The sequence below is a fragment of the Mytilus galloprovincialis genome, chromosome 4 (assembly GCF_965363235.1).
Source record: "Mytilus galloprovincialis chromosome 4, xbMytGall1.hap1.1, whole genome shotgun sequence".
Lineage (NCBI taxonomy): Eukaryota > Metazoa > Mollusca > Bivalvia > Mytilida > Mytilidae > Mytilus > Mytilus galloprovincialis.
The window spans coordinates 50,855,195-50,883,172 of record NC_134841.1 but is presented as its reverse complement, the minus strand read 5'-3'; the positions used below and the strand labels follow the sequence as shown (position 1 = coordinate 50,883,172).

General features: G+C 32.3%; 1 protein-coding gene across 2 annotated transcripts in view; it reads left to right on the top strand.

Moving 5' to 3' along the window:
• The first annotated feature begins 21,222 nt into the window (after positions 1–21,222).
• The window catches only part of LOC143072380 (uncharacterized), a 230,978-nt gene continuing 224,222 nt past the window's right edge, over positions 21,223–27,978 (top strand). The window contains exons 1-10 of one of the 2 annotated variants that reach the window (XM_076247282.1): positions 21,223–21,380; positions 21,669–21,799; positions 22,408–22,522; positions 22,749–22,854; positions 23,250–23,474; positions 24,068–24,174; positions 24,659–24,761; positions 25,202–25,355; positions 25,606–25,695; positions 26,171–26,614. In XM_076247282.1, coding sequence (XP_076103397.1) covers positions 21,328–21,380; positions 21,669–21,799; positions 22,408–22,522; positions 22,749–22,854; positions 23,250–23,474; positions 24,068–24,174; positions 24,659–24,761; positions 25,202–25,355; positions 25,606–25,695; positions 26,171–26,466 — 1,380 coding nt within the window. In that variant the 5' untranslated portion in view covers positions 21,223–21,327 and the 3' untranslated portion in view covers positions 26,467–26,614. Of the gene's footprint in view, positions 21,381–21,668; positions 21,800–22,407; positions 22,523–22,748; positions 22,855–23,249; positions 23,475–24,067; positions 24,175–24,658; positions 24,762–25,201; positions 25,356–25,605; positions 25,696–26,170; positions 26,615–27,978 lie in introns of those variants that run through there. The other variant, XM_076247281.1, reaches the window with a different exon arrangement.

Here is a 27,978-nt window from a genome sequence, read left to right as displayed (position 1 = left end):
ACATATACTGGATATAAAAACTTAACATATACTGGATATCAAACCTTAACAAAACTACTTAAAGAGAACGATTTGTTTCTTTTTATCATCATGATGTTCAACTAAACATCTTTCTAAAGTGCTGACTACTATTTTTAGCTCACCTGGCCCAGAGGGCCAAGTGAACTTTTTTCATCACTTGGTGTCCATCGTCCATAACTTTTACAAAAATCTTCTCCTCTGAAACTACTTGGCCAAATTTAACCAGACTTGGCCACAATCATCATTTTAAAGAAATCTTTAAATGCACAGTATTGCATAATAGATCTTTAAGATCTTCTACCTTATTTATTCGGTGTCCGAAACCTATGTTATGTCTAAAATTTGATCACAATCCAAATTCAGACAGTTTCAAGCTTAAATATATTGTGTCCAACTTTGCCCCATTCCTTCAGGGTTCAACTTTTGTGGTCGTATTAGGTTGCCATCAGCAAAGCATTTTATTAGTGATTAGTAACAATTACTATTGATTCAAATCATATAAAATAAACATGAAAACTTATTGTTTATAAAAAGCAGATTTTTACACCGATAACATTTTTCTTTGCAATACACAAGTTGATATATGTTATTTGAATTTAAGTACAAGAGTGTGTGTTATTGTTCTTTTCCCCTTCTTATCCTATTATATGTTATAATGTTGATAATCATATAATATATATTCAAAGTAGTAGAAAAAATGTAGTCAATTTATTCAAATTTGTTATTTTGTTTTATTCATCAAACCCGTCCAGTAATATGACACCATATAGTCAGGTTTTATTTATCAAACCCCTTTACACCTCAGTACAGGGATTGTAAAAGCCTGACTACTGAAAAACAAATTAGAAATCAAATCAAATTATGAAGAGTTTTTTCATTAAAAAAGGGAAATATAAAATTCTTGTTTTAGGATTTGATAATTATCTAGAATCACACTGATTCTAATGGAAAATACACTGAAGATGATATTATCAAAATACTGGACTTTTTGATCGACAATGTATTTGTTGAGTTTGGAGGATTGGTATTTAACAGACAGTCTGCATTCCATTGGGTACTAATTGTGTACCACTACTGACCCATTTGTTTTTGTACTCTTATGAAGCAGAATTCATTCAGAACCTTCTAAAAGACATAAAAGAAAAAGCACTTTGCCAAATTCTTTAATTTACTTTCAGATACATTGATGATTTCCTATCACTGAACCACCGATATTTCAGTCAGAGTACTTGCATCTCACATATCCTAGTGAACTTTAAATTTAGGATACTACTGATACTATAAAAGGACTGCTTCAGACCTTTATCTTTTCCTCAACATTGACAAAGATGGACGACTTATTCACACTAGATTATAACAAACAGGAGGATTTCAACTTCCCAATAATCATTTTTTTATTTTTCAGCAGTAGCATACCCTCTGCCTAGTTATATGATGTTGAAATATGTTATAAATTGATATGTTATGTTAGTGCATGTTCACACTATACAGACTTCATCATGTTCATATACAGGAGTGTGCTCCTTATGCAGAAACTGCTACAATAGAGATATGTGGAGCAAAGATTAAAAATGACACTCCCTAAATTTTAAAGACATGAATTGGTCGATCTATATGCTGTGTCTGTGTCTTAACTAACTAACAACATCTTACTGCGTCTTAGATTGTGGTTTTCCATCTACACTTTTTTTATGTTAAGTATCAAATGTGACCTATTCCCAAATATGACTGTTTTGCAGAGTGTGAATTCACATTGCTATACAAAGTTACTCTGTATTTATACATCTAACATCCTTGTATTTATTTATGATATTTCTTTTGTAAGTCCTGTTCAATATTGTGTTTTTGTTTATTGTTTGTGGTTTTTCAGTCAGCTAGGCAATTTTCCCGATCGGGAGACAGTGTCCATATCTGGAGACAATCTCCCGATCTGGAGACAAATTGATACAAAACACACCGAAGATCATGAATATAGATGTATCTCTATTTGGAGACAATGTTATAAATGTCCAAATCAGGATAACAACCTTTAAATTTGAATACTATTTACTAGTTATACACTGTACATATAAAAGTTTTCTGGCTACTTCGTACATGCAGACAGAGACATATAATACAATGTATCATATGTCTCTGATGCAGATAATGAGATATGGTCATTTAAAAAAAAAACATATATTAGGTTTCAAATTTATGTGTTTCCTCTAGAATGACATTATGGTTGGGAAAAAAATCAATTTTCTGTAGTGTCTAGTGATAATCACAATTATATGATTAATCCTACAACATTTTGTCATTTCAACCTCAGGGGGGACACTTTAGTACTTAATTTATATGTCAGTACATTTCACATATGTCATATTTGTCAGTAAAGTCAAGGTACTTGTGGTACAGTGTTTTTGTTTTATGTTGATTGTTTTTTAGTGTTTTTACTGTTTGGTCTTACATGATCTTACCCTATACTTCAAAAATGAACAAAAAACAACAATACAAAAACAAAACCCAATAGTTACACAAAGCACAGCATAGAACATGAATTATGCTTAAAAAAGTGAGTAAATTATATGCATAGTATTCCTTTTTGAAACGATAGAGAACATTTCTGTATATATAAGGGAATTAAGTACCATATGGTTACAATGATAATATCAACGGAGAAGGAACTTTGTCAAGTTAAGCCGGCAATGATCTGTAATTCAATAGTAACGTAAGAACCCAGCATAGTCAATGACAAACATTTACCATAGGCCCAATGTAAATTTGTCTACCGGAAACTTTCTAGATCGCCTTCTTAGAGTTTTGGTAATTTTCTTGAAAAAATATTTAGGGCAAGTTTCATTATAACAAGATTCCAAACTTTTTATATCTTGAACGTTATTTCAAGCCAGAAAAAACCCATCTCAGTGCACTTGCTTTTTACCCCATTTTTTCTTGGTATATCATATATTTTGTACTTAATATTTCTTTTAATAATTAAAAAACTATTGAACAATATTTTAACTGGGTAAAATAAATATATTTATGAAAAATCAAGGATAAAGCTTGATACCTCCTCCCCTATGACAGGGGCATAAAAAGTGAGTTTTTATCCTATTGCTACTGTAATGTCAACAATGCCAAACAACAATAAATACTTAAAAAGCAAGATGGCGAACATGACCATAAAAATTTTTTTCAAAGCTCGAAATTAAAAAAAACTCACTTGGTCAGTGTGCAGGAAGTTTGAAAAATTCTAGATATTTTGTATTGCTTAGGAATTTCATATGATAGAATAAGATTCTATTGATTGAGGCTTTTTTTTTCATATTGTTACTGTGATTTGATAATGATCAATAATAAGTGTTTCCCATCTCTCTTGCAGTTAATTGAAAGTTTGACCAAATTGCAATTGGTTTCATCAAATCAAACTGCCCAACTAGTTAAGAAATTTGAACCAACTGCTCAAAAGAAACACTGTCAAGAATAACAAAGTGCAAAGTGATAAAATATAGAATATTTTCAACCCTATAAGTTTTTAATTCCATTTCATACCTTTTATTAAGTATCAGTTAGAATTCAAATGTGTAAAATTCAGTAAAATAGGAAGTTATACTATGTTGTCAATAAGTTTCCAAGGGGAGATAATCTTATGCTGACATGAATTATTATTGATATGGTCATATTTATAAATTAACTGTTGACAAAGCTTTTGAATTTTTGAAATACTAAAGCTTCTCTACCTCAGGAATAGATTACCGTAGCTGTATTTGGCAAAACTTTAGGAATTTTGGTCCTCAATGCTCTTCAACATTGTACTTTATTTGGCCTTTTTAACTTTTTTGGATTTGAGCGTCACTGATTACCGGTAGTCTTTTGTAGACTAAACGTATGTCTGGCGTAAATACAAAATTTAATCTTGGTTTCTATGATGAGTTTACTCATATAATCTATTTATCATATTGATTGAACTCACTGTCTCATCTCCAAATATAAAGAACTCTTATGCAAGATAGGTTCCATTGACAAATACTAATGAATTATCTGTATGTCAAATTAAGAAAGTAAACTTTGTCTTTAGTCCTTAAGTTATTTTAGACAATAAAGTCTGATTCAAAAGATTACCTTAGTAATTAGCTTTGCAAATAATCAACTGATACATGTAGTTAATATCATAAATAATTAACTTTCAATAATTTTAATAACCCCCAAAAAATCATGAACTTTAAATTTATTCATGTAAATAGATATATTGATATATACATTTGCCATTTTAGAAATACATCTTGTAATTCAACTTGTGTTTGATCTTATACCACCGTTCCCCATAGGTATTAGGCCCATAGGTACTAGGGTGAACGTGATTCAGAGCGAATTGACACTGATACCCTGCTTACAATCTGTTTTTTAGTGGCTGACTGCTGCAAATGAATGGTATACATTTTGGTTAAGGGGGTAGCTGAAGCACGCCTCCGGTTGCGGGAGTTTCTCACTGCATTGAAAACCCATTGGTGGCCTTCGACTGATGCCTTCTCTTTGATGGTTGTTGTCTCTTTGACACATTCCCCATATTATTCTCAATTTTATACTTTATCATATTCATTGTATCTGATAAAAATGAATAGGTTCTAGATAGACCAACATCTATGATGAGATTGATTTATAACCAGTATGACTCATTAAATGCAAAATCTAAAATAAGATTATAGTGGTTTTGACAGTTGTTTTGAGACAAAAAGAACCCTAGCCTTCTTACTCGTCCACCCTCATGCAGGGGGAATCTTTGATTATTATTGGTGTTAGTATGCTGAAAATATCATGTAACAAACATAGCTCAGGAGCTTGTAATTCAGTGGTTGTCGTTTGTTTATGTGTTACATATTTGTTTTTTGTTCATTTTTTTATATACATAAGACTTTAGATTTCTCGTTTTACATTGTCATTTCAGCTGACTATGCGGTATGGGCTTTGCTCATTGTTGAAGGACGTACAGTTACCTATAAATTTTGGTCTCTTGTGGAGAGTTGTCTCATTGGCAATCATCCCACATCTTTTTTATATAGCTGTACATCTAATTACATCCTTTCTACATCCAAACAAAAATGGAAAAAAAAAATGTAAATAAAAAATTTCTCAGGAGTTTTCCTTCTTCAGTATTGACTTTTTTTCTGGCGTCTTAATTTCGATTTTATTTATTAATGACGATTTGTATTTGTAAATTACTGGAAGAATTAAATATATGTGATTATATGTTACCTTTGGAAACTATGACATCTAAAGTATCTTGAAAAATTGTTTAAATTCTGTTTTTATGATATATCAATTGCCAACAAACGCCAATGGCGAAGGTCAAATGACCTTACTAGGAACTCTTCAGATTTTATCAAGAGTGTATTCGTAATCAAAACTCTCGACAATATATTTTTTAGAAAACACAGGATACATTATTGTGTATATGACCTTTGTTTTTCCTGTTTCAAATTTATATTCCGCAAAGATTCAAGATTTTTTTGTTTCTTAAATACTAATAATCAAGATTAAGAAATGAAAAGACAAAAATTTTAAAATTCAATAAAACAGATCTATGGAAACTGTGAATGGCAAATTTTCAAACTTTGGTTGTCTATTTCGACCAGCTGAAGCCGACTCGGCAGTACGAGTAAGTTCTCTTTTGAAATCGAAAAAAAAACCCACTAAAAGATTAAGATCTTTTAAGTGAAGTATATATTAATTTTTTTAATTTAATTTCTTTTCATATTGTTCATCAAAAATATTTCACCGAATAAGGTCCAAAAATGAAGGTAAAGATAGAATTTTAGTGTCAGTTTAAAATTTTAGATGTTCAGGACGTATTAATGTTGAAAATATGCCACACACTGCTTTATTTTGACCTTTGATAAAATAGTACTACTAGAACTAGTCAAAGCCGCAAAGTCAGCTTCTGCCTTATACAAACAGTCACTTTCTTAAATTGTGGTTGAACGGATGTTTAACAATGATTAGTGCTCTTGCTCTTGTAAAAACTGTGCTTTATATGTTTATTTAAAATCATGTTCTCTTGTGACATTTAAACAAGTGTGCTTTAACTGTTGTGTAAAATAACTTATTGATTTAGTGCTTTAGTATAAACATTATAAGAAACATTCAACATAGTGACTATTGTTTGAAATTTTACATTGTTCTGTTATTGTAACTTGTTATTACATATCTTTAAACATATATGATGAATAAAAATTTGAAAACCCCTTATCTTCTATTATTATCAAGTAAAAATGGCAGGTGTCTGCAGGTATGGAATCAGTTCTTTTAACAAAAAAAGAAAGAAATGCAGTTTCAACACACAAAAAACATTGTGTACGCCAAAAAATGTTAATAAAAAATCCCCAGTTATGAGACCCAAACTGTTGTGGCTTGACAACTCTGTCACATGTCTGTAGATGTGCATATACACTTTCCTTTCTGGGATGTTGGTTTTCAAGAAACTTCCTAGTAAAAGTGTCACAGTTTTAGCTGCAAAGGTCCAAGTTCCTAGGGCAAATTGCATTGTCTATATTTACAGAATTGCAACCTATAGTTTCTAAAAAACAGGCTTAACCAAGAAAATGAAAATTGACCAATGAACCATGAAAATGAGGTCAAGGTCAGATGAACCATGCCAGGCAGACATGTACAGCTTACAATGCTTCCTTGCAACAAATATATCAGACCTATTGCTTGAAGTCTAAGAAAAACATATCAAACCACAAAAACCTAACACTGAGCAATGAGCCATGAAAATGAGGTCAAGGTCAAATAAAACCTGTGGTACTGACATGTAGTCATCATAAAATATTTCCATACACCAAATATAGTTGACCTATTGCATATACAGTAGTAGTATAAGAAAAAAGTCAAAACTCAAAAACTTAAAGGATTAGGTCCAAATTTATAGCAGTTTTACAAAATTATTAAAATGAAACCTGTTAGTTATTTATTGGAAAGTAGAATGCTTCTGCTACATAAATATGGGCTATTTTTGACAATTCAATGCACATTTCTTGTGTACATATAAATTATTGAGTCATGTTAAATTACTGAAATCTTCACAATTTTAGCATTTTAGCTGAATTTTAGACGGTTTCTGTCTTAAATGATATGGCCACATTTGTGTTCATTCTTAATCTTGAAATGTAAGTTGTATTTGATAATAATACATAACATTTATAAAGGTTGAGGATGAACACGGATGTGTCCACTTTCATTTTTGACAAAAAACATCTGAAAAGTGATAATTTTTATAGATTTTTCATATTTCAGCTAGAATCGGAACGTTTTTAATGATTTTAAAAATCAGTTAAGATCTTTCACTTAAACTAAATGAATCAATTGAAATGGTCTCTAAGTGTTTAAAAAGTGTCCAAAATCTTTCGTCAGATGAACCTGAAATTTGAGGCCAAAATCAGCCCTTACCGGACCTACCCTTTGACCACTGAAACATGAAAATGAGGTCAAGGTCAAATGACACCTTCCAGCCAGCTAGACATATACACCTTGCAATCATTCCATGCACCAAATATGATAGAACTTATTCACTATAATAATTGCATACAGTATAAGAAATACAGACAAAAACACAAAAATTTAACTATAACCAATGAACCAAGAAAATGAGGTCAAGTTCAGATGAGACCTGCCAGTTGGACATGTACACCTTACAATCCATTCATACACCTAATATACTAGACCCATTGGTTATAGTATCTGAGATATGGACTTGACCACCAAACTAAACCTTTTTTACTGACCCATGAACTGAGGTCAGGGTCAAGTGAAAAAAGTGACAGGCATGATGACCTTGCTAGGTACACACATACCAAATATAGTTATCCTATATCTCATAATAAAAGACAAACTAACATTACAAACAACTTAACTTTTTTTTCAAGTAGTCACTGAACCATGAAAAAGAGGTCAAGGACAATGGACATGTAAAAGAGGGAAAATTCTTAACATAAGACATCTATATACAAAGTATAAAGCATCAAGGTCTTCCACCTTTGAAAATATAAAGCTATTAATAATTTAACTAACGCTACCCAGATCACTATCACGATGTCGAGCTTTCTGCTACAGAAGTCTGCAAAAACCATTAAAAAATTGACCTTAAACTGCATTCGATGATCCACAATAGTGTATACAATTTCAAAGGATTGGGTCAAAAGTCAATTCACAAAAACCACAAGTGGGACTATCGCCCAGAAATATATGAAATACCATTTTCAAAGGCAAGCCACAACTCTTGAACAATTATTGTAAAAAAATCTGACTTGACCAGTATTTTTAAGCGCCTATTATAGCATTGCTGCATTTGTTTGCACCTGTCCATAGTCAGGAACCTGATGTTCATTGTTTGTTGATGTGGTTCATAAGTGTTTCTCATTTCTCGTTTTTTAGCTCACCTGGCCCGAAGGGCCAAGTGAGCTTTTCTCATCACTTGGCGTCCGTCGTCCGTCGTCGTCGTCCGTCGTCGTCGTCCGTCGTCGTCGTCCGTCGTCGTCGTCCGTCGTTAACTTTTACAAAAATCTTCTCCTCTGAAACTACTGGACCAAATTAAACCAAACTTGGCCACAATCATCATTGGGGTATCTAGTTTAAAAATTGTGTCCGGTGACCCGCCCAACCAACCAAGATGGCCGCCATGGCTAAAAATAGAACATAGGGGTAAAATGCAGTTTTTGGCTTATAACTCAAAAACCAAAGCATTTAGAGCAAATCTGACATGGGGTAAAATTGTTTATCAGGTCTAGATCTATCTGCCCTGAAATTTTCAGATGGATCGGACAACCCGTTGATAGGTTGCTGCCCCTGAATTGGTAATTTTGAGAAAATTTTGCTGTTTTTGGTTATTATCTTGAATATTATTATAGATAGAGATAAACTGTGAACAGCAAAAATGTTCAACAAAGTAAGATCTACAAATAAGTCAACATGACCAAAATGGTCTGTTGACCCCTTTAGAAGTTATTGCCCTTTATAGTCAATTTTTAACCATTTTTCGTAAATCTTAATTATCTTTTACAAAAATCTTCTCCTCTGAAAGTACTGGACCAAATTAAACCAAACTTGGCCACAATCATCATTGGGGTATCTAGTTTAAAAATTGTGTCCGGTGATCCGGCCAACCAACCAAGATGGCCGCCATGGCTAAAAATAGAACATAGGGATAAAATGCAGTTTTTGGCTTATCACTCAAAAACCGAAGCATTTAGAGCAAATCTGACATGTAGTAAAATTGTTTATCAGGTCAAGATCTATCTGCCCTGAAATTTTGAGATGAATCGGACAACTCGTTGATAGGTTGCTGCCCCTGAATTGGTAATTTTAAGGAAATTTTGCTGTTTTTGGTTATTATCTTGAATATTATTATAGATAGAGATAAACTGTAAACAGCAAAAATGTTCAGCTAAGTAAGATCTACAAATAAGTCAACATGACCAAAATGGTCTGTTGACCCCTTTAGGAGTTATTGCCCTTTATAGTCAATTTTTAACCATTTTTCGTAAATCTTAGTTATCTTTTACAAAAATCTTCTCCTCTGAAACTACTGGACCAAATTAAACCAAACTTGGCCACAATCATCATTGGGGTATCTAGTTTAAAAATTGTGTCCGGTGACCCGGCCAACCAATCAAGATGGCCGCCATGGCTGAAAATAGAACATAGGGGTAAAATGCAGTTTTTGGCTTATCACTCAAAAACCGAAGCATTTAGAGCAAATCTGACATGTGGTAAAATTGCTTATCAGGTCAAGATCTATCTGCAACAACAAAAGAAAGAGAGTTTTTAACGACCTCAGCTGGCTATACAACCCTTGCACAATCAACTGAATTTTGCAGAAATCATTAATAGGATAGATTGCCCTTATATGATAATTTTTTATTACCTTTTTGGTTTTTTTGGCAAAGTGGGGGGGGGGGGGGGGGGGGGTTGCGCAACAACAAAACTACTTCACAACTTTCTCATTACTTTGCATTTCTTGTTAGATAAATTTTACAAAAATTCTCCCCTGAAACAACTGTTGAATTTAAACAAACTTGGTTTAAATCACCACTAGGATATCCAGGGACCACTGTGTATGATGACCCTGCCTGCCCACATGGCTGAAATAAAACATAGGTTTCAAATGCACTTTTTAGTATTATATCTCTGAAACTAAACGACAGTACAACAGTTGCATTTATCATGCAACAATTGTAAATAAAAATATCAGGTGAGCGACACAGGGTCCTTGGACCCTCTAGTTTATATAAATTAGACAGTTGGTTTTCCTGTTTGAATGGTTTTACAGTATCCATCTTTGAGGCCCTTTATTGATGCTGTTGAGTGTGAGCCAAGGCTCTATGTTGAAGGCTGTACTTTGAGCTATAGTAATGGTTTACTTTTACAAATTGTGACTTGGATGGAGCGTTGTCTCTTGGCACTCATACCACATCTTATATCTAGTTACTATAACTTCTACACCTAAAATATTTAGGCTTAAAGAAATCAAACAATATAATAAACAATCTTTATTGCCATATAAACAAATGAAACATGTTTGTGAAAAACATACACTCATGCATATGTATATAGTATATATATATCAATTGTTGCAAGTATAAAATATAGTGACAAGTCAAAATACCAATTACAACATAATAATATAACACAAAACTTTTAACCCTGGTATATTAAGAGTCCCCTGTCCTCAGTTCCATTAACTGTTTCATAAAGGAACCTAAACTTTGTACATGTTGAAAATTTGATGGATTAAGTATATATTGTAGCTTTTTTTATCAGTGCAACTCATAAAGTTGGGATTTTGAGAAGCATTTTCAGTGAAGTAATTATTTCTTAAACTTTTATTTATTACACAATGAAAGAAGAAGGGAAATTTATCATCAATTATCTTTAATAATCAGAAAAATTACATTATCTAAGATTTCGTAGTACTTTTTTATGTCTACCTAATTCAAGTTACAGACTAGGATGGTAATAAGTTTACGAAATTCAAAGTTTGAATTTAACAAGTAAAATTCTGTCTCAGTATCTGTTTTGAGATCTTTGTAAAGAAAAAGTTTATTATGTTCACATAAATTTTCAATATTAGTTTTATACAGGCTTTTATATTTATTTGAAATTCCTCCTTTGATAACATTTTTTTAGAGATTTGACTTCCTTTATAGTTTTACAAGAAGACACAACTTATTGGGATCCTCTATCTCTTTATGTATAATATCTTTGGCATATGTATACCAGGAGTACACATTTTAAGAATCTAACATCTTACAAATTTCAAATGATTCTTTAAAAAGAGGATTAGTATCTTTAGTATGTAGCCTAGCCAAATAAAGTAGACCCAGCCACATTATTTATGTATGTTCCTGTCCCAAGTCAGGAGCCTGTAATTCAGTGGTTGTTTTTGTTTATGTGTTCCATATTTGTTTTTCGTTCATTTTTTTTTACATAAATAAGGCCGTTAGTCTTCTGGTTTGAATTGTTTTACATTGTCTTATTGGGGCCTTTTATAGCTGACTATGCCGTATGGGCTTTGCTCATTGTTGAAGGCCGTACGGTGACCTATAGTTGTTAATGTTTGTGTCATTTTGGTCTTTTGTGGTTAGTTGTCTTATTGGCAATCATACCACATCTTCTTTTTTTATATTTAATAATATTTTCTATTGGTAACCTTTCAACTTTAAGATGAGTTGCCAAATTTGTTGAGCATTTTCTAACACCCAATATATATTTACAGAATGATAAATGAACCTTTTCAAAAGGTGATCTATCTATAAAAGAAAATGGATCAAAAATTTTGTGACTATAGTTTGCACAAGTTTTTGCTCTTATGAATGGTAGGTACGAGTCCATCATACATACTTTAATACGGGTATGACTAATGAATCAAAAAGCTAAATGCTACTTTGATTGGCACATAACAAATAGCTGAAAATCAGGAACATAAAGCAAATATAATCTTCATAGCTTTCTTGGCTAGATCATTAAAGCTATAGTTAAGGTTACCATTTCTTCTAAGAACAGACCCAAGAAATTTATATTCTTAAACATTGTCAATCATTTGAGTTTTATATTTAATAATTGGTTTTTCTAATTTACAGTTTTTGTTTCTGAAATAACATGTATTTTGTCTTCTTTATGTTTACTGTTAAGTGCCATTTATCACAGTATTGGGATAATTTATTCATACTATTTTGAAGTCCATCTTTAGTTTCTAAGAGTAAAATTATGTCATCTGCAAAGAGAAGACTATTTAAATCTGAATCTACTAGTTAAGTTTAAAGCTTCATTTAAAAATATATCATTTATATCATTAATGAAAATGTTAAACAATGTTAAACAATGTAGGACTGATTGTGTCGCCTTGGCGTACTCCTCTCTGTTTTTAAATCAGGTGCTTTGCAAGGTGCATGCAGCTTTATACGACCGCAGAGGTCGAAACCTGAAAAGTTGTGGTAAGTATGGACACACCATTGAAGCTTGATACAGCTCTGAATTTTGATTCTGATAAAAATTTTGACATAATATGTGTTTCTGACACAAAACAAATGTCAAGATCTTATAAAAATATTGTGCAATTAAAGGTTTCTTCTTCAAACAATAAAATAAAAAAAATAAAAGTGAAAACTACTACCCCTTTTTTGCAATTAGTCCAAATCCTGATATTTCTTTATATATAATTTACAAGAAGTGTAAGGGAGGTGAATCCAATCATACCAAACATTGTATGATAAATGTTTTTGAATTACCTTTCTTTCACTGCTTTTAAATTGTCTTAAATGTCCATTGAACAGATAAAACCTATTTTTTCCCCTTTTTTTGCCCCTAATTCCAAAATATTTCAAGCCATAATCCTCCAAAGTCAATACTAACCATCCCTTCATGGTATGAAAACTTGTGGTATAATTTGAGAGAGATTCATACACTTAAACATAAGTTATTGTTTGAAAACAACAAAAATGCTTATTTTTGGTCCCTAATTCCTAAACTATTGGGACCATAACCCCCAAAATCAATCCCAACCCTTCCTTTAGTGGTATTGAACCTTCTTGTAAAAAATTATAGAGATGCATTCACTAAAACTAAAGTTATTGTCCTGACACTAAATGTGTCTTTGGACGACGACGCAGACGACATGATTGTATTATACTACGAAAAAAAAAATTGCAGTCCTATTAAAAAATGGAGTTGAGGCATTATCAAATTTAAGTGAAGATTCTGTGCCTAAAAACTGTTTTTTTATTACTTGGTATAAATTTTGGCCAACCCCTAATTTAGCCAATTTGAACTTTGAACACAAGACAATCTCTCCAGAGTCATTTGCTCCTTTTAAGTCCACAAAACATGCATATATATTTTTATTATTTTTATGCAGATATTCATTGATCAAAGTTTTCAATATAAACAAACTGTCGGAATATCCTATGGTTTTCCCTGAAATCTAACTGAGAGGCAGGAAATTTATTTATCATAAATATTTTTAGTCTATTATTTAGAATACTACTAAATATTTTATACAGACAGTTGATTAAAGAAATACCTCTGTAGTTGCCAGGATGGCCTTTATCTCCAGATTTGAATATTAATATAATAAAAGATGAATTCCAGTGTTTTGGATAATGACCAGTTTTTAAAATAAGATTAAAAAGTTTAACATAAGATTTTAATGTAACTGGACTATTAATGACTTCATATGCTATTTTATCAGGACCAGTTTTGATAAAGATTTCTTTAATTTCAGCGCATGTGATTGGTTTATCAGTTTCTGAAGTTACAGACATGCCTCTTTCTATAAATTTTAATTCTTCCTGTATCTTATTTTTTAAAGCTTAATATTCCCTTAACAACACAACGTAATTTAAATGTTTAGCTGATTTTACAGAGTTATCTCCCTGTATTGTTAGGTACCACCTTAATATAGTAATCAACTTCAGTTTTATTCAACTCTTTGTATGTCACTAATTTGGTTAAAGTATTTTACATTATAATGTTCTATCTATTGTCTCTTTTAGTATGGGTTACTTATGTGTTGAATGTATTGAGTTAAAAGAATATGTTAATAAAGTTGCAAAGTTTTCAAAAAAATATAATTTAGAAATTAAAATATTATTGTCCATTGTTTTCCACTGGTGAAGATGTTATATATTCCTCATACTGTTACTTGTGTCATTCAATTATCCATCAATTATTACTCGTATTTTTTTTATAACTACTGGTAGTCTGGTATGTATGTTATTCTTCCACTAAATAGCAGTAATGGTTTGTACTGTATTTCTGCGATCCTGCGGTTTCAACACATATTACATTGTCATCTTAATCTTCAGGATTGCTGAGGTGTAAGTATTCTCTGTCAGTACATCTATGGTTAATTTTTCTGGTGTCTTTTGTGTGTTAACCAGAGTTGAGGCTGGGTATTTAGATGGTGCTGCTACGATTCTAAATTTTGGAGTTATTTCCTGTTTAGTGCTAGCTTCTACCAGTGGAATCCATTTGGCTATTGGTTCTGCTGTGGCTTTAGGTCAGAGTTGCTGTTTTCTCCATGAAGTCTGTTGTTGTTGTGCATACACAAAAATTGTCTGAATTACATTGTATTTTTGTTATAGTTATCCAACACAAACCTTTTATGCAGTCACAGTAGAAGTTACCTGAAAAAGAAATATAGATTCTTAAACATATCTTAGTCAAAACGATATAATTGAAACACTATTTAATGCAAGAGAATAATTATCTAAAAATAACAATAAGAATAATATATATACACATAACTTTTCTTTTACTTTTTTTTTAAATGGTTTGGTGTCATTATTAACTGTTAAAACACCAGTCTTTATTAGCAAAATAGGATGAACAACAAGTTATTTGATGTCTGACATTAAATATTATGTTTTTCTTTATAATTGATTTATCATTCATCAGGCCATTACGCTTCTCATTTTTCATGTTGTGGACATTTATAGTTAACAATACAGTATAGGTTTTTTCTCATTGTTGAAGGTGGTAAAGTGATATGAGGTGCTAAAATCCTTGTCATATGTGTCAATTGACTCATTGCATTGGCAATCACACCGCATCTCTTAATTTTATTATAGTGGTGAAAATCAACATTGACATGCTATTAGATAAATAGTTCATAAATCTGTCTTCTGATTCTCACCATAAAGGTCAGCTCCAATGGCTATTGCCAGCCTCAATCCTTATGCACAAGCTGTGATGCTAACCTAAAATATAAAATGCTTTATCATCAAAAATTGGTTTATAGTATATAAAGGTAATACATGTTGAGAATATATGGATTAGACAGCTATCCAGCAACACAGCAATTACTTATGCAATTAGAAGATATCCTTTAATTTACTCATATAATGGTACTGATAAATGAGAGTAGACTCCATTTAGTTTAAACATATTTCTTTATAGTGGATTGAGAAACAAGTTTTGCAACTTATATTAATCCCTTTCCACTTTGTAGGTGCGAGTGCTGCCTTGTAGCGGCATTAGCCTACTCTTTTTCGAAATCTACAAGGGTGTCGTTAACGTGCAAGAGATATGGCTCTCTCTTAACACGGGTCAGCCATTTATCGTCCCCTTCCGACGGACTATCATCGTTTCCTCAAGACCATACTCGCAGATGGTGTCAAGGGAGACTCCATTTCACTTGTCCAGATAACATTTACTAAATATTGTTTTGATTTCTTACTACATAAATCAGATTAGTATTATATCAACACTTAAGTTTGTAAATTTCCTATAAAGATGTAATACAAAAAAGAAGTAAAAAAATATTGACTTGATTTCAACTGCACAAAAAACTCAATAATTTACTGAGTTATCTCTTATTGAATAAACAAATCTTGGTTGAAATTGTCTCCCCTTGGAAGTAATATTCCAATCTGTAGGCTTACTTTTTATAATTTTAATAGTAAATCTTGTTGATATACCTGGTACACGTACCTTTAAATATTTAACAGGTAAAATAATTCAGTGTTTTGCATGCAGAAAATAAAGTTTTGTTTCTTGTTTCCCGGTAAGTTTTACACTCCTACCTAGGAGTCTTCTCCCGTATTCGGAAGAAGAATAAGAAGTTTCTTAATTTTTATCAAATATTACTAGAGAATGTATAGAAATTGTTAGGCTTAAATAAACTTGCCTTTCTTATTATCTTGGTAAAGCTGCAGACTAATTTCTGACTTGGTTGAAGATTTCTTTAACCATCTTCCATGGAATAATGCTCTGCTGGCTGCGATATGGAAAAACTATTTGAGAAAAATAATTGAAACAATATTTAATGCAAAAGAATAAGTAACTGAGCATTACAATAATGATGTACAGTATATAACATTTCTTTACTAGGAAAAATTTAACAGTCCCTCAAGTTATAACTGATATTTTTCGCAAATACCCCCATAACATGATATATGTGTTTACAATTTTTATGTTTTTTTTGGTTTTTTTTAAATAGCAATATTTGATCAAACAAGTAATTCTTGATAATGAAAAGCCCCAATTTTACAAACCCTGCCTATAAAAGTTAAAAGTGATATTATAACAAGTCAATCTAATATATGCATGCCATTCTTAATAATGTTCCAATAATAATTATCAACACTATTAAGAAAAGACATTTTCATTCGACCAAGTAGGTCAACTTTTGGGTTTTATCCATTACCTGTTGCACCCCTCAGTTCACAGGCACTCGTCTCAGAATTTTTTTTCCTATATACCTTTATATATAGGGGGAAAAATCTGAGACAAGTGCCTGTACCTCAGTTTCAGAATCGACTAAAGCTCTCCATCAGGATATTTATATGTAATCCATCAAGGTATTTATTATATAAAAAATTTGCTTTAAATAATGATGGAAAGGTTATAAATATTAGTCGCAACAGGTTTTCTTTCCAGTGCCTTTGACCAATGCAGACAATTAGCACAACCTTCACACCATAATTTTATCATTTTTCTGGAATGGAATTTTCATTTCCCTCAAAATACCTTCTATTTTTAAATGCTCATAACTTTTTTTATTAGTGCAAGTTTTTGGAAAAACTAAAGTGTTTGTTAAAGTAGAAACATAAGGAATTTAAATCAATAATAAATTTTTTCAAAAGAAGAACACATCATTGTGTAATTAAGGTTACTTTTCTAAATTCATTTCAAATCACATAAATTCCTACCCAGAATATTTGAGAAAAATCAATGAAAAGTTCAAAACTCAACCTACAGTTTTCTGCATCCTTGGCCGTCATAACATTACTATGCTACAAATGGATGAAAAAGACAAGTTGTTACTACAAGAGATCTTGAGAATGAAGCTTAGCGAAGATGCAATTAGTAGTATGCAGCTTTACAACACAAGAATGAAGCTGTGCACAGGTCTTTGAGTGTGAATTTACCTAAGAATGTATGTAATCTTCTCAAGAGGCATGGAGGCCAGATTGGCATCTGGAATTCACAGAAACAACAACATGCCAGGAACCTCAGCAAAGCATGGACAAAAAGTTTACCTACAAGCAAGACTATGGAAGAAAAACTGAAGTTAAACATAGATGTCTTACACATTGTTACACAGAGTGGGGAAAAAAATAGTGGAACATAGAGGCCAAGCTAAAAAGTAAAGAGCAAGATGTTTACAGAAAAGGACAGTTGGACCCAGTGCCTGCCTTTCTTAGCCATAGTACTAACTGCAAGAGAAAACTACCACCAGCACCATAGATGAGACAGTAACCCAGCAACTCAACCATAGGTCCTTTTAAGGACCACCCAAATCCTTCAAAAAGATATGTGAAATTGGTGTTTACACCAATTAAATAAGGGAGCTACCATTTGATTTTTATGGGTGGCTAGGATGAAAAATTTTGTCCTGCATTTTTTTTTAGCTGTAATCTCTGTCCTGCCTTTTTATTTTTCACTCTGTTCGGTCCTGCCTTTTTTTTTTTTTTTTAGTTTATCCTGACTTTTTTTTACCTATATTGTCGTCCTGACTTTTTTTTTTTGTAAGTGTCTCATCCTGCCTTTTTTTTTACTCAAAACTCCTGTACTGCCTATTTTTTTCAAATTTCATCCTAGCCCCCCCCCCCCCCCCCCCATAAAAAACAAATGAAACTTAACAAAATGACAATGATACATAAATTAACAAAGGACTACTAGCAGTTACTGACATGCAGCTCCACACCTCAATTAAACTGACTGAAAGATATGACTGTCTTAATTATTTGAATATCAAGCACAATCGCTCCAGTTAGGGGTTGCGTATCATACCATTATAAAATATATGAGAAGAAGATAACCCGTATTTGTACTATGGTGTATATGTATTATGTTGTCTCATTGGTACTCGCATCGATGGCGATCAATCGGTCCACAAGTTTTTGAATAAATGATGCCCCAACGGACCATATTTGGAAAAATTGAATCATAATTGTTTCGTTTGTTTTCAAAATATACCACTGAGGAATACTTTTTCATTGACTATTCCTAAATTGCTTCGTAACATAATTATGAATACGAACAATATTCTGTAAAATTGTATAATGAAATCGATCAAAAATAGATACTATCAGTGACCTCTTGCCTGTAACCAATAATTGTTAACTTTTAATAAATTATGATTTGGATGGAGAGCTGTCTCATTGGCACTCACATTGCATATTTTGATTGATATATGTACTCAGTTTTATCTCTATTTGATCACAACTTCATGGTGAATTTCTTAGACTGAACACACCGTCACATTTCAATAACGAATCATTTAGAGACGGACGGATGAACGGACGTAAAGACTTTTAAATATAATGGCCATCTCTATCGTTGACGGAGCATAACAAAATCGTGAATTGAGGAACATGTCAGTCTTGTGTCAATCAAAACAAAATCTTGAGATTTTCAGAAATAAAGTATAGTGCATGAGTGCAAACAGTAGTTGTATATTTTTTACAAAAAAGTCTACATAGGTTCGATAGTGTCCTCGCTCTATTGCCAAGTCTGTTTCAAACCGTTCCAATAAATTCTGATATAAAGTGGAGGTTTCCGACGCATCTGTTGGTAAATCAAGTTTCAGACGAAATAAACGTAATTTGTTCAGTATTCATGTCAGGAGTCGATACGAATGCACTGATGATTTTTTGCTAGATTATTTCCATGTAATCTAGCCCAATTTCAAAAGAAAACTTTAAGCATTTCTCCATTCTGTCACTTTAAAAAGGAGACATTGAAGCCCCGTACCATGTGTAAAGTCAAAGAATTTAACGCACACTATATTATGTTGTGCGCACAATATATTTTAGTTGTGCGCACACTATATTATGTTGTGCGCACAATATATTTATGTTGTGCGCACAATATATTTAAGTTGTGCGCACAATATATTTAAATTGTGCGCACAATATATTATTTTGTGCGCACAATTTATTTAAGTTGTGCGCACAATATAATTTTTTTTTTCTTTGTATGTCCCTAGAGGGGCTCCGTAATGTCCAACCCTGCTGCTCTATTAATTTTTAAAGGTGACAAAGCAGTAGATATTTCGGTTTCAGAGATCCTACTATCAAGTTCATTAAAGCACTTTCTTTTTTCAAGAATGTTAAGCTTTTCCTCCAAAAATTGCAGTCGTTCTTTAAACTAGTCTTTTGGTTCAGTCAATTTTTTAAAACGATTCAACCAATCAAATGGTGCAACTAATGCACTCTTATCATCCTTTTCCTTACCCTGCAGTTCATCAATCAATTGCCAGTACTGCTTAGGGTTTTCCTCATGCAGTGTTTCTATTTGCTTCAACAAAGACTGCTTGTACTCCCTGTATTTGTGTTTCCGTGCCTTAGTATATAAGCGTTGTAGTTTATAATAGTGACCTTTAACAGCAGGATCTCTGGGAAATCGAGAATAAATTTTCCCATAACTAAATAGGTTTTTTTCGAAAATATGCAAGATTACAGTCAAACCACTTTTTGTGTTTAACCCCCCTACCCGTTTGGGCTTTACGCCTTTTAAGAGAAATATTGGCAGCAGTTATGATAATGTCTGTCAATTCTAGAGATGCGCTATCAATTGCATTTTGGGAATCTATGGGCTCTAGTTTAAGGAATTTGTCAAGTCGCTGCTGAATTTCTGCAGTAAAAAGGGCATCTTGAAAAAGAGCTGGTGAGTCATCTGACCATATGAAACCTGGTGACATTTTATGAGTTTTAACGCTATCACAATCAGTTTTTAAACAATATTTAGAAGACAATAACCATTCCAACAAACAATGGCAGTCTGATAGTGTTGGTATAAAATTACATATTGTCATGTACAGAATTAGATTCAGGATACTCTCCATCACTAAAACATAATCAACTGTACTAGCCCCATTAGGTGTATAACATGTTAGCCCACGAAAGGTGTCACCAAGAACTCGACCATTTAGAATCCTTATTTGGTTACTAATACACAAGTCAAGCAGGTCCCTGCCCCTTGAGTCAAGTTTATCATCTTTGCTCCTTCTTTCAAGAATTTGTTTATCGCTGAAATAGGACTGATATAATAGAAAGATTATTACTGTCATCTATGATAAAATCTGTATCAGAAGCCACTCTGGCAATAAAGTCCACACACAATAATATATTACCCTGTTTTTGGTAGGAAGCAATATCCTTTTCTAAACATGTAAGAATATCATGGTCAAGTCCTTTAGAGTATGACGACCCTTCTGGTGGGTTATATACAACGCATATAAAAATATCTTGGTCAAATCCAAAGAATTGTTTTTCTAATTTCATCCACTGAAAATCTGGGATAGATGATTTTAGAATTTTCACATGTTGCTTTAGTGAGGGCTTGCGTAATATTGCAAGTCCTCCAAAATGCCTGTTGTTATATTTAGTTACAGGTCTTCAAATTAGATGACAATGGAACGACCCTATATTAGTTATATTAGAATCATACCCCAAGTGGGTTTCAGCGAGAAACACTAGATCTAGATTTTCTATATGTTTCTAAAAGGGGGGTCTTGAATCTTGTTGTTTTGTCTTTTTTTTTTTTAGACCACCCACGTTCCAGAAGCCCATTTTAATGGAAGATAAATTATCACAAGTCATTTTACAAAATAAATTACTCAGAGCATATGCAGTGGGAAAAGTTAATGGAAGAAATCAGAAAAGTCCAAGAGACGACGAACAACATCCGAATGTCGCGGTCGCAACATTGTGACGTTGTCCAGCTAAGGTACCTTGGCGACGTTCAGTAGAGTTGTCGCTGTAGTAGTAAAGATAACGCTTATAGTGGAACTTCAAAAAAAAAAATTAAAATCAACTATTTTTAAAGATGGAGAGTATTTCAATTTCAAGACTTGACTTAATCTTGAAGCAGTTTATTAGGTATGTATTTAGTTACCATTAATTTGTGGATATTTACTTTACAAGTTTGTATTTTAATTAACTATTCTTCAAAGAGTAAAGGCGATAAAAATGAACGTAGTTTGGCATGGTTTTCGAAGTAAAATGTATCAGAGGCCTCAGACAAGATAATAATGTTTCACTCGAAAATAAAAAAAATATATCATCAATAGTTATACAGCTTATGATAAAAAAAAAACCGATTAGTCTACTATATAACTTTATTTTATTTATTACCAATTATTGATTATAATAATTGTTTTCGTTTAGAATTGACCAGTATAAATGGTACTCTAGGCTTTTGAAAGAATATGCAACGGAAGCATTTACAGTAAATGGAATGCCAGCACCAATATATGTAGCGAAGAGAATGGCATATTCCCAGGAAAATGACAATTTCGGTATTCTTGTTTATCATTGTAATGTTACAAATATATTGTTTCGAATCTAATAAGTTTTTTTTTTTACCTTTGAGCATATATCTTTGAAATAATTCAAACATAATGAATTCGAAATGTGACCCCTGAAAAAGTATAAGTGGTGATAAAATTGAGAATAAAAATGGGAAATGTGTCAAAGAGACAACAACCCGACCATAGAACAGACAACAGCAGAAGGTCGCCAATAGGTCTTCAATACAGCGAGAAATTCCCGCACCCTTTAACCTTTATGAGCCTTTATGGCTAAAAACCGTTTGTAGTACTAAAGAAATGGTCAATCTTATGTTTGGAATCTCTTGAATTATATATTGATTTGTATGATCATATTTGATTTGGAGATGATTTATAATCTTTGATTGTATAAACATACTATCCACACTGATATGTGTCCACAGTTTCCACACTTGTTCAGTTTATTGTATAAAAATAAAGATAAAGTCTTTAAGAAAAAGAAACAGAACATTGCTATAATTGAATATGTAGTCTATATAAAATTATTTCATATCTTTTGTATGGAGTCTGGATTATTGATAGCTTGTTTATGTATATTTTATATTATAATTTGACAGGTATGGTTGAAATGAAGGACTTTTTGGTGCCACTTTGTAACACCGCCTTTCTTCTACACTGTCAGGCACCAGAAATTGCTGTCATGAACGAAAAGATTCCAAACTTTGACGTGACGTGAGTACATGTATAAGATGAATATACAATCACAAATGGTATATCGTTATAACGTATGTGATTGTATATTATTTAATGTTAAATATAAGGTAGCTTAAATGTTGCAAGAACTTTGTTTCAACAACATATTCAAGAGAAATACAAAGTCTTTAGATACAGATCGCAAAAATGAAAATATCATTGAAATCACTAAGCTATTTTAACTCGCATTTCATTCTTCTTTCAGATTTGATTTTAGTATTTGTCAAGATGTTATAAAAATGGAGAAAGAAGTGAGTCGTAAAATAAGTAGTCATATCATATGTCTGGAGGGACTCAGGGATTTACAGAAAGTAAGTTATAAGATTTTTACATGTTAATAAAATAAAGGAAAGGAAAACACAAGACTGCACATAGTACGATAATAATAATTAAACATTCGATCATTTATATAAAACATTAAATGAACTTGCATTTATAGTGTTTAATTAAGTTGTCATCATTTAACTTACCCCCTTTAAAAATTAGACTTAAACACGGTATTGAGGAATCTTGATCGGAAATTTTTAAATGTATCATAAAGAGAAATATTGTGGAAAAAAGTCCTCATGATGACGTCATCAAAACGACTTGGAAATTGGAATCAATTTGGGATTTCAATGATATTAAATATGCATGTAGTTAATATTTGGTTAAAACCCTTTATTTCTTAAACTTATGTACAGTGTTTAATTTTGATTCTTTCAAGGATTGTTGGTTGTGGGAAAAACGCCTTAAACACAGGAACAACAGATTAGACACTTTCTTAAAGAAAAACATAGATGAAGGACAAGCTGTTTCCAGTAACCTTAAAACCAAATATGATAATCTAGTATTAAAGCAGAGTGAAGCAGCAAAACGTTACAGGGCTATACTGGTTTGCTTCCAAGAAAAAATGGAGGATGAGAAGAAACTCAGGACAGTTATTTTGCAGGTAAAATGTGTTTTATTTTCTGTAAACTATGTCCATCAATTTTCTGTTCAAAGATTATTATATTTTTCTCTATTTTTAATAACGTTGATGGAAATCCTATTAATTAAGTCAGGTTGTCAAAATGAACACAAGACAACGAATTTGGTGTTCCCATTTAAAATTTGTTGGTCCTGCATTTGTAGAAATGTTTACCAGCTACTTGTAAAAGATGAGAAAATAAAATTTTATAGTCACTAGCAACTAATCCAACTCGAGTCAAATACGAAAGCAAAATCGTTAGTAAACCTTTTGTAAACATTGACTCGTTTTGACTCTAGGATAAATTCGTCATTGTTATCCCAATGTCGGTACCAGTATTATCGAAGAGGGGTCCGGGGGGGGGGGAGGGGGGGGGGAGAGATAAAAGCAATTGAATACAAATGTCAATAATGAATGGAGCTGCAGCAGACAATACATATTTTTGGCCAGAGGAAGGAGCCTAACCAACTGTTTGTTGTAATTCCTTTTGAGTACGTTATAGCTACTATCAGGTTATATTTATCATTTTTTTGTTTGCAAAAACACATATTTTCAAACTTATTATTTTCTTATAGAAAGTGGCTGCCATCCGAGAAAAGTTGACATCTGTCATGAAAGAAAGTTTAATCCATGCCTACAGTGACATGATACAGGCTGTATACATGGCAACGGAACAAGACGGGTATGAACTTAATTTTTATTGTTTTTGTAATACTGAATTTCCTGTAAAATAATATGTGACAGTGGTAAAATTGAGAATGGAAATGGGGAATATGCCAAAGAGACAACAACCCGACCATAGAAAAAAAAACAACAGCAGAAGGTCACCAATAGGTCTTCAATGTAGCGAGAATTTCCCGCACCCGGAGGCGTCCTTCAGCTGGCCCCTAAACAAATATATGCTAGTTCAGTGATAATGAACGTAGAACACATCTTATATTGATCTATAATAAATATGCTTAAATATGTTGTTTAATAGTTTTTGAATGTATTGCCCAATGGACAAATGTCTCAACTCGATGATTTCGATGAACCGTTAAAAATATCGGGTCACTCTACAATGTTGATTGCCATAAATTTACAGAGTACAATAGAATCAGTAAGACCTCCACTTTCATGCGTGGAACTGTAAATGAATTTGATCTTATGCGATGATTTATTTTCAGATTTAACTTGGTTGATCAACAACTAACAGCAGTTAACATAGATGGCATCGTTGAGAAGATCTATGAGATAACATCAGCCACCTACAACACACCATTACCTGAGGTTTGTATACTTCAAGTACCACCCCGAATTACTTATATCTTTACTTAAACATTATCATTCACACAGATACAAAGTAAATTCAATAACGTCCGTATTTTTTAGGCGGATCCAGGGGGCCGGAGGTCCGACCTTCTCTTTTGTGGGAAAACATGGTTGATTATATAGGGAATCACTGAAGCATGAATGGACCCTCCACACGCCCTTTTAACATAAACTTCTGGATTCGCCACTATTATGATATTTATCGGAGATTAGGTGTATGAGAATTCAAATGAAGTACAATGACTATTTAGATAACGTGTTGTACAGAAACACATCAAATTCTTACAAAACTTTAACTGTAAAATAACTTCTAAACTTATGTAATTTTCTCCAAAAAAAATATCATCATGCAGTTTTCAGATTTTACTGAAAGATAATATGCAAGATTTGCTTTGTAGGATTTTATCCAAGTCACTGGATCCGACGAAAAGTTGGCCGAGATATATTACAAGGAGTGTGATTTTGAAGTACTAGGAATGAAAAATGGAAACTATTTTAGAAACTTAAAGACTAAGAAAAAATCTCTGCTTGAAAAAACGGAGAGTCGTAAAGGTAAATCTTCTTTCTTGTGTATTTACAATATTTATGGTTTTGCTTTTATTCATATTTTATTTATATGTCAAATTGTAAGTAACTCTTTCGAACTGTCGTTTCTGAATAACTGCATATGAACATTTACATAGAAGTATATGTTTGTTGTTTTCCACAGCTAGATTGATAGTTGAGCTGTTCAAAGAGAGTAAACATTTTTTCTACAATTTAGGTTCATTTATTTAATATTTCATTTTAATAATTATTTTAGAAGGCTGTTTCTTCCCCATAAATGGCGGAATTCGAACAAATCCAGTACCATGTGATGAAAAAAGCAGAGGAATTATCAACATCAAAACAGGTTTGTTAAGTATTTACTATCAGGATGGAATGCTCCAACCGACCGATTTTGAATTACATCCCGAACAAAAACGAATTGTTAAATCAATTTTCAAAATAAACAATTTTTTAAAACTGAGAATGAATTGTTCTGATCACACAAATTCCCTATTATACTAGTATCTTGACTCTTCATACAGAAGAATACGCGATTAAAATCCAAAATCTTTTTTTAGTCAAAATGCAGAACCAAGAGTTTGGAAACGTAGATTTTCCTTCTTTTAGATAAATTGACAAATAATAAACCGTGTAAGATTAAGAAGATTTGGTACATAAATAAGAATGTGTTATATATATTTTGAAGAAGATGTGGTATATATATATAAGGAGATGTTGCATGATTGCCAATTAAACAACTCTAATTACTTTATGTTTGTCAGTAAATGAATATATTTTAGTTTGTAGAATGCATCTTATGTTTTATTTTATTACAACAGGTTACCAAGTCAAATTAAAGTTGTCTTTAATGGAAGGCAATGTTGGTTTTGGGTGGGTCAGACAAAATGCATTCTTTAGAAGAAAGACATGGGGGTTTTATTTCCTGACATCAAAAGATGCAACAACAACATCAACAAAAGGTGTGACATCAGTACTCAAAGCTTTTCCAACAACTGAAATAACCGATTGTTCGGACGATTATAGAGGACAGGGAGATAATCCGTGTGTTGTGTACCACTGGAAAACGACGAGCACGAAAACACAGAAAAGAAAGAACAAGAAGATGCAGTTGTAGTGCCTATGATCCAGAAAATTATTGATGAATGCATTCACGAGATTAAACTTGAAGAAAAAATATTGGTAGTTTGAATTTGAAAAAAAATTATATATAAGCCAAACGAATGTTTGAATTGTACATAAACCTTTTTAATTTTAATTAATCTAATAAAATTTTGAAAAAAAGAACGATTGTGTTACTGTTTATGGAATCTTACTGAGATGTGATACGATTGTCAGTGAGACAGCAGTTGAACCAAAGAATCAACCAAAGACCGATGGACAATGATGTAAACAACAACAGATCATTGAACGCTTTCAACAATTAAACTTGACAACGCATACCGTATACCAGCAAAATAAGCAATACAAGACCGTACCATCTTCAACAGCGAGCAAAATCATTTCGCTTATATGCCATAAAAGGGCAAACAAACATAAGAACCTCCTGCACATGATCTGCATTTCCGAACGAATGATTAGAAAAATATATGATTATTAAAAGACATATTGGGTGCACAATGCTGTTTGGACATGAATTCTCCCTTTTTCTTGTTCTTTTAGTGTCAAGATTGGTTAATTAATATTTTTCGAATGAACTTATTTCATGTGTTATCTTATCAATAAAACCTTACAACAACTGTAGCTAGGAGTAGGACAGTATTGTCAACTATAAAAAAGAAGATGTGGTATGATTTCCAATGACACAACTCTCCACAAGAGACCAAAATAACTCGGAAATTAACAATTATAGGTAACCGTACGGCCTTCAACAATGAACAAAGCCCATAGTCAGCTACAAAAGGCCCCGAAATGGCAATGTAAAAAAAATCAGTCGAGAAAACTTATATGTATAAAAAAATGAACGAAAAACAAAAATGTAACATATGTACAACAAACGACGACCACTGAATTACAGGCTCTTTACTTGGGACAGGCGACACATACATACACAATGTGGCGGGGTTAAACATGTTAGCGGGATCCCCCTAACATGGGACAGTGGTATACATAACAGTACACCATAACTCTTTATTTAATTTAACTTAATTAAACTTAATGCCCCCAAAATATCTTCAAATTTGCTTCACTGGTTAAACAAAACTGTGTAGACTACTATAGTTCAGTGATAATAGATGTCTCCGAAATAAAAGTTACATTTTATCTAGGAGATGATTTTTGCACCCCCGGCAGCGAGATTCGAACACGCGACGTTTCTTCCTTGGGATAGTTCAGCATACCCCTGTACCACTGGCAACGTTTCGAAAATCTTGAAATTTAAGTACTTAAGTCTGCTACTCATAATCGAAAAAAAAAATTAAGAAGATCCTATCCCAGTTTGATAGTTCTTTAAGAAATTATGTGTTCAGATGATATATTTTTGTTGCTATAAATGCATGATTTTTACGCAAATATAGGAAGAATCACGAACTCCTTAGTCTGTCATTTTCCCATTGAAATATACATGTACCTTTATCTGAACAAAAGTGTTTTCAACTGTATTATACCCTAACACTGACGAAACCATGTT